Raw genomic sequence first — 18,956 nt, forward strand, 5'->3', positions numbered from 1 at the left:
GGTATTTACCCCAAAGACACAGATGTAGTGAAAAGAAGGGCCATATGCACCCCAATGTTCATAGCAGCAATGTCCACAATAGCCAAACTGTGGAAAGAGCAGAGATGCCCTTCAACAGATGAATGGATAAAGAAGATGTGGTCCATATATACAATGGAATATTACTCAGCCATCAGAAAGGATGAATACCCAACTTTTACATCAACATGGATGGAACTGGAGGAGATTATGTTAAGTGAAATAAGTCAAGCAGAGAAAGTCAATTATCATATGGTTTCACTTATTTGTGGAACATAAAGAATAGCATGGAGGACATTAGGAGAAGGAAGGAAAAAATGAAGGGTGGGGGATCGGAGGCAGAGATGAACCATGAGAGACTATGGACTCTGAGAAACAAACAGGGTTTTAAAGGGGAGGGGGGAGAGGGGATTGGTTAGCCTGGTGATGGGTATTAAGGAGGGCACGTACTGCATGGAGCACCGGGTGTTATACGAAAACAATGGATCGTGGATCACCACATCAAAAACTAATGATGTATTATATGGTGACTAACATAACATAATAAAATTAAAAAAAAAATGAAACCTAACAACAACTAATAATATGTCAGTTAAAAGCTCTCTTTGATAAGTTAAACTGTGTAACAAGGAATGACTTTCACTTCATTTATTTTTCAAAGGTCACTGTAAGTGCCTGGGTGGCTCAGTCGGTTAAGCGACTGCCTTCGGCTCAGGTCATGATCCCAGGGTCCTGGGATCGAGCCCTTCATCAGGCTCCCTGCTCATCAGGAAGCCTGCTTCTCCCTCTGCTTCTGCTGCTCCCCCTGTTTGTGCACTCTGTTGCTCACTCTCTCTCAAATAAATAAATAAAATCTTTAAAAAAAAAAAAAAAAAGGCACTGTAAGATTGGTGGGATATAACAAAAAGCATCATAAATGTAACAATTTTATTTTGACAACCGGTTGTTGGAGGGATTAACAAGAAAATAACCTATTTTAGAAAATTTCCAGCATAAACAGAGCTCTGGTACTATAACAATATATAGGTCAACTTTATGCTATATGAAAAACTGATTGTCATTGATAGAAATAACTGTTTAATTACCTCTTTAAGATATTTGTAAAATAGCACAGTCTGGAAGAAAAAGATTAATATTTGAAAGAGATGATTTATAGTTCTTGCCTTATCTTTGAGAAAACAATATCCCACTTCAAATTTCAAAGGATTGTTGGAGTGATCAGATTAATATGGGCATAAAAATCATCAAAAACTATAAAGCCATCTACAAAACTAAAGCATTATTATCAGAAGTATTAATTACTTAGCATTTGGGGTCAACTGAGTCAAAAAATATTTTTTTCAAATCAAGGATATTTTATGTAAACTTCAATATACAAATCCAAATTTAAAAAAGGTGTTGTATCTGAAACTAGGTTGAAAGTCACCATTCACTAGTCTTCCTTATGTATATCAAGACACTGCTATAAACTCTAGAGTTCCAAAACGGTGTGAATAATCATTGGTTTAAGTTGTGGTTAGTTTTTCATACTAGTGATAACAGAACATTGGCTCTGGAGAATATAAAATAAGTTTAACTTCACTGAACTTTAATCGAGTTTGGACAGATTCCTTTATTACAAGACCTCTCAGAGCCTTTAATAAACTGACGTACTTTGGAAAACACCTAGATTCCTTAAATAAGAAGTAATTTCCAAATTCGTTTGATCCAGGAATTTCTTAGTGCCTTCTTAGAACTACTCAAGATTCACAGCTTTTGAACTAGTATTCCATTGGGACAATTTGGAAAATTATCTGAACTGCTTAGGGGAAAAGTACTTGTGAATATTGTATTAACAACTTTCTTTTTTAAAAATTTACCTGTTAAAAAGCTTAGTTGGAATTTATCAAAATTCTATATTAATTTATATCACTCATAGATGTCCCTTCAAATAATTAACTAAACAAACTAAATACATGAATTATTAGAGTTATACATAGTCAAGAAAAGGTAGATAAAATTTATATGAATTATACAAATAATGATATTATGCCAGATGAGACTGCCTAAATGTTTGTTACCCAAAATTCCTATGTTGAAACCTAACATGCAAGGTGATGGTATTAGGAGGTGGGGCCTTTGGGAGGTAATCAGTTCATGAGAGCAGAACCCCCCCCCCCCCCCGCCGTGGATGAGATTAGTAACCTTAAAAAGAGGCTCCCAGAGTCCATATGAGGATTCAGGCATTGAAATCTTCAGCTTGAAAGAAATGCCTTCACCCAACTATGCCAGCCCCCTGATCTTGGGACTTCCAACCTCCAGAACTATGAGAAATAATTTTGTTTGTTTTGTTTATAAGAGACCAGTCTGTGGTATTTTGTTACAACAGCCTGAATGGAATAAGATACCTGAGAAGAAAAATATGAAAACTGCTAAAAAACTAATTTCTTAAGTGACATAATTGGCCTTACTTTCTCCATCTTATACCTAAGTCCTGGTATAATCACAATCACATATTAAAATGATCTGATCTCCTGGGGCGCCTGGGTGGCTCAGTTGGTTGGGCGACTGCTTTCGGCTCGGGTCATGATCCTGGAGTCCCTGGATCGAGTCCCGCATCGGGCTCCCTGCTCGGCGGGGAGCCTGCTTCTCCCTCTGACCCTCCCCCCTCTCATGTGCTCTCTCTCTCTCTCTCATTCTCTCTGTCTCAAATAAATAAAATCTTAAAAAAAAAAAAAAGTATAAACACTAGAGCTTGGGAGGTGACCACCAGAACTAAAAAATAAATAAATAAATAAAATAAAATGATCTGATCTCCAAAGTGTGCAAAATATAAAGAGCAGTAGTCAGTGGCTTCCTGAATTCAGTTGAGAATATATAAAGACATACAACAAATGATGATAACATAAAATCCTCAAAGTGAGATCTTAATGTCATTTTTACCTTTCAATTTCTTTTTCCTGAGGGTTTGAAATCATTAATTTTGCTTTGTTATTTTCCTCAGTAAGGGCTTTCTGTTCTTCATAGGCTTTTAATTTTTCTTTTAACATTAAGATCTAGTAGAGAGAAACACTAGTTAAAATACAAATTATTTATCTCTATTATACATGGCTACAGAAAAATTTTAGCTGTGAAAAATAACTGAACATGCCAGATTTTCAACTGTAATAGGAAAAAATGTCAAATTTTTAGGCAATTAAGTTTGCAGAATCCCATAAATGAGGAACTAAGGGAAATTAGACATACCTCTTCCTTTTGCTCATTACAGATCTTTACATACTGAGTTATATGATTGTCGAGGTTAAGAACATTGCTCTTCAACTGTTAAAAAGATAGAAATTATGATTGCATATGTATAGAGAGATAATCACATAACTATATATACAAAAAAATGGCATTATATCCTTATTAATTCAGCTCCATGAATTCAGAATTTGTGACAATTACAATCGTGACAATCATGATCAATTACACTTATGTTCAAAATCTATAACAAGAGGATATGCTGAGCACATTTATAAAATAAATGAAATTATAAAGAAATTATCTTACTATCTGAGAAAAGGTAGTTTTAAGAACTTACAAAGCATTCTTCACATTATAATTAAAATTGCCCACTTTCTTTTTCCTCTGACTTTTAAGAAATTTAGAGATAATTTTAAGTTTCAATAATTTCTAAGTTCACTAGTTTTTAATGAGTTATTACATTTTATCCTTTTTATAATTGTATGGGCTCCTTGGCAGCTACGGAATAGTGGAAGAACATCAAACAGAAGTTCAAATACTTGATTTCGAGGCCCTGTCCACTTCTCACTTAACTGATTTAGAATTTGGTACTTAAAATTCTGAGCATGGGATTCCTCAACTGTAAAGTAGAGCCTTCCTCAGTGGGTTGCTGTAAGGACTACATGAAAAACGTGTGAAAAGCTTTGCATACCCATAGAGAATATCCTTTTCCAATTAATTATATAGAGTATATGAACATTTCTTTAAGAAAGACAATAACAGTGTGGGGGTTCCTCAAAAAGTTGAAAATAGAGCTACCCTATGACCCAGCAATTGCACTACTGGGTATTTACCCCAAAGATACAGATGTAGTGAAAAGAAGGGACATATGCACCACAATGTTCATAGCAGCAATGTCCACAATAGCCAAACTGTGGAAAGAGCTGAGATGCTCTTCAACAGACGAATGGATAAAGAAGATGTGGTCCATATATATGATGGAATGTTACTCAGCCATCAGAAAGGATGAATATCCAACTTTTGCATCAACATGAATGGGACTGGAGGAGATTATGCTAAGTGAAATAAGTCAAGCAGAGAAAGTCAATTATCATATGGTTTCACTTATTTGTGGAACATAAGGAATAGCATGGAGGACGTTAGGAGAAGGAAGGGAAAAATGAAGGGGGAGAAATCGGAGGCGGAGACGAACCACAAGAGACTCTGGACTCCAAGAAACAAACTGAGGATTTTAGAGGGGAGGGGGGTGAGGGGGATGGGTTAGCCCGGTGATGGGTATTAAGGAGGGTACATACTGCTTGGAGCACTGGGTGTTACACGCAAACAATGAATCATGGAACACTTCATCAAAAACTAATGATGTACTGTATGGTGACTAACATAATAAAAAAAAAAAAAAAAAAAAAGAAAGACAATAACCCGCTCATCTTCATACAGTGGGAGTAGCAGAGGGGTAAACAGCAGAAGCCATTATACCACTTAAACTCTTGTTTTTTTCTGACCCTGAGATCCTGCGATTTTAAAAATACATCATGGTTGACTTATATTTTTTTAGTCACCCCAAATTACTGGCAAAAATACTGACCTAACCAATCATTATTATATCGTTAGAGCTATATAGAGATTGGTTACATCAATATTATGAATTATTTTAAAAGGGCTATTTACTTTATAAACTGAGGCAGATCTATCTATTTTACAGATGAAATGACTGAGGCTTGGAGAGATTACCTAACATGTCCAAGGTTTTCAGGTAGAAAGGGGTGGTGCTAAGTTAAAGCAGATAACATTATCCTTGGCTGTAACAAATGTGCTAAAGCTCTGACCAATTATTCCAGTGTGCCATCAAAATATCATGTGCCATGATATGAAAAAGGTTAGGAAGAAAGGCACTAAAGCATCCTAGTTCCCAAAAGACTAAATAATAGTATCTATTATATATGTAATCAAGATGCTTAATGGTTTAATTGTCCAAGTTAATGCTCAATTAACCAAGCTAATAAAGACATTTCTAACCCTGTTTGCTAATTCCTTAGTAAAAATACAACTCTAATTAACATTTTTTAAAGTTATAAAAATAGTATACATCCAATGCCCTTACAACAAAGGCAGACTAAACACACTTACAGAAGATTTAATGTCCTTTGCACGGTTAGCATACTTAAGAGTGTTATACGTGTCATCGTAGAACACAGAGGAAGGACTAACAGCAGCTATCATTATAGTTTGACAGTTTCCTCCAAGAGAATCCTTTAACAAGCGAGTGAGCTTACTATTTCTGTAAGGAATATGCGGATTCTTTCTCTGAAAGAACAAAAAAAAGAATTCTTATGTCATTTTCCACATTTAAATTCAAACCTGCTATCACTTCACTCTAAGAATTTAAGCACTGCCCAACTTTGCCCAGACTTACGATATAATTGGTGATCGAAATGATGATAATGAATCTTATGGAACTACTGAGTGAATATATAAAACAAATATCCTACTTAAAGATTATATTCCCATCTAAATAAATATAAACTTTAGTTAATAAAAAAACATCAATATTGGTTCATCAGTTGTGGTAAGTATACCAAATAAATGTGAGATGTTAACAACTGGGAAAACTGAGTGTGGGGTATAGTTAACAAAATCTTTCCATATTAACTTTTCTTTATCAGAAACAAAATGTTCATATAAAAAAATCTCCATTATTTAAAAAGAAATTAAAATACAAAAGCAATGTATGCCCTATTCAAATCTAATATAGGAGTAATAAGAATCCTGCATGGCAGAGAGCTATTTCTCTCATTAAATAATTAGCTAACATGGATACAAAGTAAATTAAAATTATAATCTTACAGAGACTTTGTCTGAAAGGACAACACAGCTCTAAGAGAACTTATATTTCTAGGTTTTCCTTTACTTAAAAGATACAGTTCTGATTTTAAAGTAAAAAACAAATTTTCCAAAAAGCACAACTTCCCTAAAAACAGAACATTATAATGTTAAGCTGAAAGCAACCTTATGTTATACAATGTAAATCTTTCACATTACAGAAGAGAAAAACGGATGCTAAACAAAAAGTGAAATGACTTGCTTCAGGTAACATGGCTGATAACTCAGGGCTAGAAATAGGCCCTAGGTGTCCCAGCTCCCAGGAGTACTGTGCTTTCCACCATAGCAGTGTTTCCCAAATAGTGTGGAATGCGCGCTGCTGGTGTTAACTTGAAATGATTTGATATGTACAAGACATGCATTAAACACGGACTCATAAATGACTCAATAGGAGTCAATTATTAAAAATTAAGTTGGTATAACTGAGGGTTCTAGAGGGGAGAGGGGTGGGAGGATGGGTTAGCCTGGTGATGGGTATTAAAGAGGGCACGTTCTGCATGGAGCACTGGGTGTTATGCACAAACAATGAATCATGGAACACTACATCTAAAACTAATGATGTAATGAATGGTGATTAACGTAACAATAAAAAATTAAAAAAAAATTAAGTTGGTATGGAAAAAATGCTATAAATGGCTTAAGTTTAGAAAACCAGTCTCTATACCATACTGTCTGCTTACATGTTTGAGATTTTAACTTAGAATATAGAGGACATCTTTGCTTTTACATGATTTCAGGAATTTATCTTTTTTAAAAAAGACTTCCCAAATCATTTTAATATACTCTTACTAATTCAAAATACAACATTTTCCTAGCACTCGTTGACTTGTATTTTCCTAAATACAGAAATTTCTTAAAGCTTGAACCTGTCTTCAACTTAAATTAATGATCACATTTTAATTAAAAAAAAAAAAAAAGGAAGTCAGTTTTACCAACACAGAAATTGTCAAATATGCTGTGTTCTAGTAAGCACTCTGGCATATAGTAGATGTAAAATATTTTTAAATGGCCTAAAAGCATCTAATAAACATTATACTATTAGATGATTTAATTATATTTTATATCTTAAGCCCCTCATCTGAAGAAAAATTAACTCTTAATATTTAACCCAATTTTATAGTATATAAAATACTAATCAGAACAGAATTTGTTTTCCTAAAATGTAGTTTTTGAATTTATCCCAATTCAATTATGCTTGTTGTATAGTGATCACTAAATGGTCATTTTATTAATCAGGTTTAAAATAAGTGATGAGAAAGTACCATAGAATATTAACTATCAATATGATATTCAATACATTTCTTTCAACAAATTCTGATTATAAAACTGGAAATTAAAACTAAGCCAAACCAAACCAAACATAGCTTTGGTATCATAGACTTTCTACAGTCTTTGCTCTATCCAAATATTACTGATATATTCTTGAAATTTGGTATATAACAGATATTTAAAACAAAATTATTTTAAGTAGTAACTTCCTAGGAATTACACATTTTTCAATATTTCAAAATACTTAAAATAAAGAAACATAAAGTACCTACCTTTGTATCTGCTAAGGCATTGATAACATTCCCAAGAGCTAAGAGTGATCGATTGATATTTGTGCCTTCAATAAACCGGGCTCCTTTAGCACTGGTAGTACTGGCTCTCTCAGACCCTGCCAGGTCAATGAGTGACATCTTGGCAATTCGTACATTTTGACTGATACTTGCTGTTTTGTCTTGTTGTCGCAAATAAATCTTTTTGAAATTACAGGAGAATAGGAAAAATGAGGATAAGATTTAACAAAATTAAAAAGGAAACATGCCCTTTATTTTTAAAAGAACATGAAATCAAAATTATTTTCATTTTAAAAACAAACTGAACAAACTATAATAATCTGATTGGCTGATATCCAAGAACACCAGAAATAATTATGGAAGTTGAAAAAAACTCGAAAATGAAAAGATTTCCTATATATGTACCAGAGGGCAAATAATTCCTGATCTGACAGAAGCTCAAAACAACCGCCATTTGTGTTCCGGTAAGCCCTGTGCCAGATCATAGAATTATCAGAGGTTGTGGTTGGGGCACAGGTACTCTAGAAATAATGCTCCTAACCAAAAACCAAAGGCAGTGGTCAGAATGTGCATGTCTCCAGGAATTGTTCCTCAAGGAAAGCTGAATTTTAATGTTGACCCAAACTGAAGTGTAAGAGTATTCTAATTCCCAAAACTGTTGTAATTAAGAAAATATCCCATAAAAAAAATAGTAAAATATACATGTCATGTTCAGCCCATTAGAGTAAAGCATAATTTATTGAATTTGTAGTTTAACTGAACTAAATTAAGTAGATTGGTAAGATTAGCTATTATTCCATTATAAAGATCTTTGTTAATATTCGTATAGGGCAGGGTCTAAAGACATTTTGGGGAAATTTCAGTGTCATAGATAAACATTTCTCTTATGACTACTGATAAATGAAGAGTTAGTGGAAAGAACATAAAGGATTAATAAAATTTTATGAGCTGGCGACTTTCTGAATGACTTGACTGCCTCAGATATGAATTCTTTCAACTATATCAATTTCTTACTGTAAATTGGGTTACACTAGCATAATCCAGAGTGAAGCTATAAAATAATTTGGATTTTAACAGGACTAGAAACTACAAAAAATAATAGCTACTAACATATGCTTTACCTCTTTCTAGAATTGTATTCCTAAAAAGAACTGTATCAATGCAATCAATGTCCTTAAGGAATGCAAGTATTTGCAAGGTCCCTATGATGAAATCTTTAAAAAAGTGAATCAGAATCTCCCCAATTTATTGCTTCTGTAAATCTATACCTAAAAAGAGAAGGTTTGTTCTAAATATAAGATTATCCTTAGGAAAGATTAAATATTTTCACTAACTAAAAAACACAAGGAAAAAAACCCTTTAACGCTACCACCTTATTATCCTGTATCTTCACACAGTAAAAATTTATACTTCTGATTTACATCATCTCAATTCTGATTATTCTTGATAAAATCTTTTCAAAGCTCCAAAATAAAGGAAATGCTGAGGAAGGAGCAGATAGCTGAAGGGATTTTCTTTGCATATATGAAAATTACCCCACGTGAATTTGGCCTTGTTTATTTTAAATTAAATTTTAAGAACAATAGTCTACTGGCCTGTTACCTGGAAAACAGCATGAGAACGAGAAGATGTGGCATTCATATCAGTGGGATGCTGTGTCCTGTTTTTGTTTCCACTATCCAATAACTGTAAAATCTCCTCTGAGGATTTGGGCTAGAGAAGTTTTAAGTGGAAGAAAAACATACAAATAGCCATCTATCTTTAAAATTTTTAATAATCTTTTAACAAGAAAAAAGACTTTTAAAGATAAAATAAAAGGTAAAAATGCATTCTATAAATTGTATCCCATTAAATATTTCCTACATAGTACTAAGCAAAAGATATACAGTTGACCTTTGAACAATGCGGGGGTTCAGGGCGCTGACACACCTCTCCCCTCCAGGCAACTGAGAATCCACATGTAACTTATGACTTCCCAAAAGTTTTGCTAATAACCTACTGTTGACTTCAAACCTTACTGATTATATGAACAGTTAATTAGTACACATTTTGTATATTACATATATTATATACTATATTCTTACAATAAATGAAGCTAGAGAAAAGGAAATGTTATGAAGAGAATCATAAGAAAGAAAAAATACACTTGCAGTACTGTACTGTATTTATTTTATTTTATTATGTTCAGTTAGCCACTGTATAGTGTACTGTATTTATAAAAAAAATCCGCATATAAGAGGACCTGTTCATCTCAAACCCATATTGTTCAAGGGTCAACTATTCTTTGGTGTTATATGAGACATAAAAGATAAAATCTTATCTATTGGAGGAGATAAAATATAAATGTATTAAGCAGAATACAGAGTTCAAATTTGCAAGATTTTTAAAAGAAAAGCTCATTTAGAGTGACTGGGTGGCTCAGTCAGTTAAGCGTTGGACTCTTGATTTTGGCTCAGGTCATAATCTCAGGGTTGTGAGACTGAACCCCATGTTGGGCTCCATGCTGGGTGTAGAGCCTGCTTAAGATTCTCTTTCTCCCTCTGTCCTTCCCCTTGAGCTCTTGCTCTCTCTAAAAAAACAAACAAACAAAAAACCCCAACCCTCTTGCCCAAAAACAACTACAAAGAGAAAAGCTCATTCAATTATTTCAAAGGAAAACAAAATAATATTGAAGATATATTCTGATTATTTTAATTCTGCCCTTCATTATTTTTCTTCTTTCTTGAACACAACAGAAAATAAGTAAATGGCTAAATAACCACACTTATTATTACAATAAGGAAAAAGAAATTTATAAACATACCTGATGTAAAGTCAATCCCTGAACGACTACCCCTTTTTGGGCATCTTCCCGAACAGCAAGTGGCCCTGAATTTACTAAGAGGTCACGAATCTGTTCATTATATACCTTAAGGAAAAACAAAACAAAAAACAAAAAAACCCTGCTTTAGCACTGATGTTGAAATAATAGTGACATCACACATGTTGCTGACTTAAAATTGTATTAGAATTACATCTTAAAGGTAAGCAGCAACTCATTTGCATTCATCTCACCCCTTCTATTTCAGGTTGTCATTAATTTTCTATCATCTGAAAAAACAGAAGAGTTTTCAGTTTGCAACTGAAATTTAAGGGTGGAATCATTACACTCTCTCTCCATAATTCCTAACTTGATGATTACGGTGAAACAGAAATAAGATAGCTTGAATTGCCTTCTCCTATTTTCTGGAAGTATATGGGACACATGGTCTTGGGAAATTCTAGTAAGTTATATGGAGGTGGCATGGTTCTTACTGAAGATGTTTATTATTTCATGATGTCCAAATAGTCAAAACTTTTTAAATTTTTGAGCTTAAGAGTTAAAACCCATACTCAAGGATCGACAGTATTTATTTCATTTCTCCTTTATTTACATTAAATTTAATATGCAATTCTTAATAATAAGTCCCATAATAGGACCCCTTTACCCCCTCTTTAGGAACTAAGGCCCTAGGAGGTTAAGTGATTTGTTCATGGTCACAAAAGTAATAGCACTGTAGGGATGGGAGTCCAGATATCCTCATTCTACTGCATGGCACTGAATATACATCTGTATTTTAGGTCTTTGGCAAATTTTTTCCCCCAGTAATTTCTGTAAGCAATTCCTTTTTTAGTAATTTTTTAGCAATTTTTTTAGTAATTTCTATAAACAATGTATAGAGTACTATTGATCTGTTTTTACAAATTTATTAAAGGTACTTAATTTTCTACTTGCCAACCAAATGATCACAACTGGTAAGATTTAAAAAAGCATACAGACTTAGGCTTTAAGAATTATTTGGTATAAGTTATTTCCATGTTCTAATAAATAGTCTGTAGTGATACTTCATTGCTGGTAAGATTTTCTACAATGAATGATAACCACTTTTAAATGTAATAAAACTCTTAAAAGTAGTAAAATATGAAGATGTAATTTTTTGGTTCTTATTTTTCTGATAAGCAGTAGTCACTTTTCAAATGCTTCCCCTTACCCATTTCAATCATACAAAATACAAAATTAGAACAACCAATCTCAAGCCAGTCTACACATCAGAATCACCTGGGAGCTTTTAAAAAACATAGGTGCCTCGGCCACAATCCAGACCTATTAAATTAAAATGTCCAAGGGTTGAGGCCTAGGCATGTCTATTTTTAAAAACCTCCATAAGCCAAGTATGGTGCACAGCCTGAGTGGAAAGCCATTAGATCAGACATTGCCTTACCATTAATAAAACAAAGGCGGATTAAAAGAAAGAAAAAACAGTTAAAAACATTATAAAAATAACCAAATTTCAAAATTCGCCCATTTATAAAAGAGTCTAAGGAAGAAATAAATAATATTGCTATGTTCTTTACCAAATTAAGTTCAAAGCAATTTTTTTCAGTACTTAACTATAGAAAATGAGTTTTATTTCTCTTTTATTTCCAAGTTCTGTAGACAAGAAAATTTTTCTCAACATACATATCTTAACCAATTTTTGAAATATGAAGAACCTTTCTCAGTAGGAACCAAACTACCAGTTGTCAACAAGAGAGCTGTGACTACCAGAAATTTTTTCTCTGATACCACAAATGAATAGGCAGTAAAATCATGGATTTGTTTCTTTACTGGTATCTGAAACACTACCTGAATGAAAAGTTAGTGTGCCTATATCCTAGTTATGATTTGTTGAATGTCACCTATTACTAAGGGGGCAGAAGACCTCAAAGAATGAGGACCCAAGAGACAGCATGAAGGAGCCTTGATTGGCCAAATCTAGCATAATTTGAGCATACGAATAAATAATTTCAGAAAAGGATTATAAGCTATTAAATAATATTAAGAATCTATGAATCCACACTGATATAATAAAGGAAAAGTTCTTCCATATAGTAGAAAGCCAATGAATAAATGTAGACAAAATGATGGAATTTAAATATCACTATTATCTACCATCATAATAATAATTGATTTAGGCATGAATCATCAGTGGATGTCAATAGTAACAGATGAAAATTTGAGGAATAAGAGGATAAAGGGTAAAGTAGTATCTTTATAGTGCAGAAATTCTGCCAAGACCAACATAATGAAATGGATCAAAGTTAACAAAGCCAGTAATGGGACTAACTAACCATACCAGCCTCTTGATATGCTACTATAAGAACTCAACATTACTTCCATGGTGTTTCTGCCAGTGCATAACCTGAATCTAATCATTGACTAACCCAAATTAGGGGCTTTATGACAGTGACATAAAACACAGAAAAAAAATCCAGATTGAGACTAAAGAGATATAACAACTGAATGCAATTTATGATCTTAGATTTTCTTTTTCAATAAAGGGCATCATCAGAATAATTGGCAAAATCTTATTAAGATTTATAGATTAGGTACTGGTGTTCAATCATTGTTAATTTCCTGATTTTGATAACTATTCAGTGGTTATTTAAGAAAATGTCCTGTTTTTACAAGTCTGTAACTTAAACAGTTCAGAAAAAGAAATAGATACACACACATACAGAGGGAGAAAGCAAAGATAGTAAAATGTTAACATATGGGGGATCTGGATAAAGGGTATCTGGAAGTTCTTTGTGTTAATCTTGCTAATCAGAAATTAGTCCAAAATAAAATACTCCGCAGAAAAAGAGTAAGATGTGTAACAAATACTTAAGACCAGGAATTTTAATGATTTTATATATTCATAAGAAAATTCTATATGACAGAATAGTTTGAATGGGCCATGGTACTTCTTAAAGATTTCTAAAGGGGAGGGGGGAAAGATGGCGGAGGAGTAGGGGACCCTATTTCAACTGGTCCCCGGAATTGAGCTGGATATCTACCAGACCACTCTGAGCACCCATGAAACCAGCCTGAGATGTAAGAAGATCTGGATCTCTACAAACAGAATATCGCAGGCAGTTGGTTTTGAGGTACGAAGCGGAGAGCCGTGATTCTGCGGGCAGATATCAGAGGATAAACGGCAGCGGGAGGGTGCCTGGACGTGGGGATCCTACACCGCCGGTGAGTGACAGCCTCGCGCGCTGCGGGCGGGGCACAGACTCGCAGACCGGTAGCGTTGGGAAAGGACTTTAGGGCAGCCCCCGGGGTGGAAAACCAGTGCGGCAGGGTTGCGCGCACGCGAACCCCAGCCCCCTGGACAGAAACCCGGAGAGACGGTTGCACACATGCAAACTGCAGCCAGTGAGACGGAAACCCGGTGCGCCGGGGTCGCGCTGGTGAACTGCAACCCCCGGGGTGGAAACCCCGAGCGGCGGAGTCGCGCGCGCGAAGTGGGAGTGGCTGGCGGTTTTAGAAGCACAAAGGGCAGAGATGTGCCCCGACCTGGAGGCAGGACTGGGAACGCTGTGGAGGGGCACACAACCCAGGACGCTGCAGTTTATAGCACCACGGACAGAAACGGAGACAGTGTGGCCTGGAGAGCTCACTGAAGAACAGACTGCGGTCTCTCTGCTCTGAGGCAGAGGGTTGGAAACGGTCTCTTCTCCTCTGACTCGCGGAAGAGACGCAGAAAGCTGCCAGGGAAAGGCGCCAGAGAACAAAAGCCCCAAAGACTGATTCCCACTGAGCCCATCCCCCACCACAGGGGTGCAGCGCAACTCCGCCCAAACAGGGTTGCCTGAGTAACAGCCCGGCAGGCCCCTCCCGCAGAAGACAGGCTGGGAAAACAAGAAGCCAGCAACCCTAAGGTCCCAAGAAAACAGGTGCATCTTGCTTGGGTTCTGGTCAATAATTTGGACTCTATACATTCCCTCAAACACCCATCAACAGAATGACTAGGAGGAGGAGCCCCCAAAACAGAAAAGACTCAGAGATTATGACTTATGCTGCAGATTTACAAATGGATGCAGATATAACCAAGATGTCGGAGATGGAATTCAGGCTAGCAATTGTGAAGACAATGGCTAGAATGGAGAAATCAATTAATGGCAACATAGAGTCTCTAAGGGCAGAAATAAAAGGTGAATTGGCAGAACTTAAAAATGCTATCAATGAGATCCAATCCAATCTAGATAATCTAACAGATAGGGTAACTGAGACAGAAGAGAGAATAAGCAACCTGGAAGACAATATAATAGATAAAAAGGGAAAAGAGGAGGCCAGGGAAAAACAATTCAGAATCCATGAAAATAGAATCAGAGAAATAAGTGACACCATGAGGCGTTCCAATGTCAGAATAATTGGAATCCCGGAGGGAGTGGAGAGAGAGAGAGGACTAGAAGATGTATTTGAGCAAATCGTAGCTGAGAACTTCCCTAATCTGGGGAATGAAACAAACATTTGAGTCCTAGAGGCAGAGAGGACCCCTCCCAAGATCAAGGAAAACAGGCCAACACCCCGGCATGTAATAGTAAAACTTGCAAATCTTAGAACGAAGGAAACCATCTTAAGGGCAGTTAGGGGGAAGAGATTCCTTACGTACAGAGGGAGGAACATCAGAATAACGTCAGATCTATCCACAGAGACCTGGCAAGCCAGAAAGGCCTGGCAAGACATATTCAGGGTACTAAATGAGAAGAACATGCAGCCAAGAATACTTTATCCGGCAAGGCTTTCGTTTAGAATGGATGGGGAGATGCAGAGCTTCCACAACTGGCAGAAGCTGAAAGAATATGTGACCACTAAGCCGGCCCTGCAAGAAATATTAAGGGGGGTTCTATAAAAGGAGAAAGACTCCAAGAGTGATCTACAACAGAAATTTACAGGGACAATCTATAAAAACAACGTCTTCACAGGCAACATGATGACAATTAATTCATATCTTTCAATAATCACTCTCAACGTGAATGGCCTAAACGCTCCCATAAAACGGCACAGGGTTGCGGACTGGATAAAAAGACAGGACCCATCCATATGCTGTCTATAAGAGACTCATTTTGAACCTATAGATACATCCAGACTGAAAGTGAAGGGATGGAGATCCATTTTCCATGCCAGCGGACCTCAAAAGAAAGCTGGGGTAGCAATTCTTGCATCAGACAAATTAGATTTTAAACTAAAGTCTGTAATAAGAGACACAGAAGGACAATATATCATTCTTAAAGGGTCTATCCAACAAGAAGATCTAACAATTGTAAATATCTATGCCCCCAACATGGGAGCAGCCATCTACATAAGCCAACTGTTAACCAAAATAAAGAGTCATATTGATAACAATACGTTAATTGTAGGAGAGCTCAATACTCCACTCTCAGCAATGGACAGATCATCTAAGCAGAAAATCAACAAGGAAACAAGAGCTTTGAATGATACATTGGACCAGATGGACCTCATAGATATTTACAGAACATTCCACCCTAAAACAACAGAATACTCATTCTTCTCGAGCGCACATGGAACTTTCTCCAGAATAGACCATATACTGGGTCACAAATCAGGTCTCAACCGATACCAAAAGACTGAGATTATTCCCTGCATACTCTCAGACCACAATGCTCTAAAACTGGAACTCAATCACAAGAAAAAATTTGGCAGAAATTCAAACGCTTGGAAGCTAAAGACCACTCTGCTCAAGAATGTTTGGGTCAACCAAGGAATCAAAGAACTTAAACAATTCATGGAAATCAATGAGAATGGAAACACATCAGTCCAAAACCTATGGGATACTGCAAAGGCGGTCCTAAGTGGGAAATACATAGCCATCCACGCCTCACTCAAAAAAACAGAAAAATCCCGAATTCACCAACTAACTCTACACCTTAAAGAACTAGAGAAAAAGCAACAAACGACGCCTAAGCCACGCATTAGAAGAGAAATAATTAAAATTAGAGCAGAAATCAATGAATTAGAAACCAGAAACACAGTAGATCAGATCAATGAAACTAGAAGCTGGTTCTTTGAAAGAATTAATAAGATTGATAAACCACTGGCCAGACTTATCCAAAAGAAAAGAGAAAGGACCCAAATTAATAAAATTACGAATGAAAGGGGAGAGATCACGACTAACACCAAGGAAATAGAAACAATTATTAGAAATTATCATCAACAAGTATATACCAATAAACTGAGCAATCTGGATGAAATGGAGGCCTTCCTGGAAACCTATAAGTTGCCAAGACTGAAACAGGAAGAAATTGACAACCTGAATAGGCCAATAACCAGTAACGAGATTGAAGCAGTGATCAAAAACCTCCCAAAAAACAAGAGTCCAAGGCCTGATGGATTCCCTGGGGAATTCTACCAAACATTCAAAGAAGAAATAATACCTATTCTACTGAAGCTGTTTCAAAAAATAGAAACAGAAGGAAAACTTCCAAACTCATTCTATGAGGCCAGCATTACCTTAATCCCCAAACCAGGCGAAGACCCCATCAAAAAGGAGAATTTCAGACCGCTATCCCTGATGAATATGGATTCCAAAATCCTCAAAAAATCCTAGCTAACAGGATCCAACAATACATTAAAAGGATCATCCACCACGACCAAGTGGGATTTATCTCGGGGATGCAAGGGTGGTTCATCATTCGCAAATCAATCAATGTGATAGAACACATTAACAAGAGGAGGGAGAAGAACCATATGGTCCTCTCAATTGATGCAGAAAAAGCATTTGACAAAATACAACATCCTTTCCTGATTAAAACTCTCCAGAGTATAGGGATAGAGGGAACAGTCCTCAAGCTTATAAAATCCATCTATGAAAAACCCACAGCGAATATCATCCTCAATGGGGAAAAGCTGAGAGCCTTTCCCTTAAGATCAGGAACACGTCAAGGGTGCCCACTCTCACCACTGTTGTTCAACATAGTACTAGAAGTCCTAGCAACAGCAATCAGACAACAAAAAGAAATAAAAGGTATTCAAATTGGCAAAGAAGAAGTCAAACTCTCTCTTTTTGCAGACGACATGATACTTTATGTGGAAAACCCAAAAGACTCCACCCCCAAATTACTAGAACTCATCCAGTAATTCAGTAATGTGGCAGGATACAAAATCAATGCACAGAAATCAGTTGCTTTCTTATACACTAACAACGCAACTGTAGAAAGAGAAATTAAAGAAACGATTCCATTTACAATACCACCAAAAACCATAAGATACCTCGGAATAAACCTAACCAAAGAGGTAAAGGATCTATACTCTAGGAACTACAAAACACTCATGAAAGAAATTGAAGAAGACACAAAAAGATGGAAAAATATTCCATGCTCATGGATCGGAAGAATAAACATTGTTAAAATGTCTATGCTACCCAGAGCAATCTATACCTTCAATGCCATCCCAATCAAAATTCCAATGACATTTTTCAAAGTGCTGGAACAAACAATCCTAAAATTTGTATGGAATCAGAAAAGACCCCGAATCGCCAAGGAGATGTTGAAAAAGAAAAACAAAGCTGGGGGCATCACGTTGCCCGATTTCAAGCTATATTACAAAGCTGTGATCACCAAGACAGCATGGTACTGGCACAAAAACAGACATACAGACCAATGGAACAGAATAGAGAACCCAGATATGGACCCTCAACTCTATGGTCAAATAATCTTTGACAGAGCAGGAAAAAACATGCAATGGAAAAAAGACAGTCTCTTCAATAAATGGTGCTGGGAAAATTGGACAGCCACATGCAGAAGAATGAAACTCGACCATTCTCTAACACCATTCACAAAGATAAAGTGGATGAAAGACCTCAATGTGAGACAAGAATCCATCAAAATCCTAGAGGAGAACATAGGCAGTAACCTCTTTGACATCACCCACAGCAACTTCTTTCAAGATACATCTCCAAAAGCTAGTGAAACAAAAGCAAAAATGAACTTTTGGGACTTCATCAAGATAAAAAGCTTCTGCACAGCAAAGGAAACAGTCAACAAAACAAAGAGGCAACCCACAGAATGGGAGAAGATATTTGCAAATGACACTATAGATAAAGGGCTGGTATCCAAAATCTATAAAGAACTTCTCAAACTCAACACTGAAAAAACCAATAATCAAGTCAAAAAGTGGGCAGAAGAGATGAACAGACACTTCTCTGAAGAAGACATACAAATGGCTAACAGACACATGAAAAAATGTTCATCATCATTAGCCATCAGGGAAATCCAAATCAAAACCACACTGAGATACCACCTTACACCAGTTAGAATGGCAAAAATGGACAGGGAAAGAAACAACAAATGTTGGAGTGGTTGTGGAGAAAGGGGAACCCTCTTACACTGTTGGTGGGAATGCAAGTTGGTACAGCCACTTTGGAAAACAGTGTGGAGGTTCCTCAAAAATTTAAAAATAGAGCTACCCTATGACCCAGCAATTGCACT

At 36.0% G+C, this 18,956-nt stretch overlaps 1 protein-coding gene across 1 annotated transcript; it reads right to left on the minus strand.

Moving 5' to 3' along the window:
- Nucleotides 1-2,940: 2,940 nt before the first annotated feature.
- LOC116629294 (kinesin-like protein KIF18A) lies at nt 2,941-10,624 on the minus strand (the record flags this gene model as incomplete). The annotated part of the gene is made up of 6 exons (XM_032399600.1): nt 2,941-3,053; nt 3,244-3,318; nt 5,371-5,547; nt 7,665-7,862; nt 9,285-9,395; nt 10,486-10,624. Coding segments are annotated over 6 exons (813 nt in total), but the record flags the coding sequence as incomplete, so codon positions are not given.
- Between the last annotated feature and the right edge of the window lie 8,332 nt (nt 10,625-18,956).

The sequence above is a fragment of the Phoca vitulina genome, unplaced genomic scaffold, assembly GCF_004348235.1.
Source record: "Phoca vitulina isolate PV1807 unplaced genomic scaffold, GSC_HSeal_1.0 scaffold558, whole genome shotgun sequence".
NCBI lineage: Eukaryota > Metazoa > Chordata > Mammalia > Carnivora > Phocidae > Phoca > Phoca vitulina.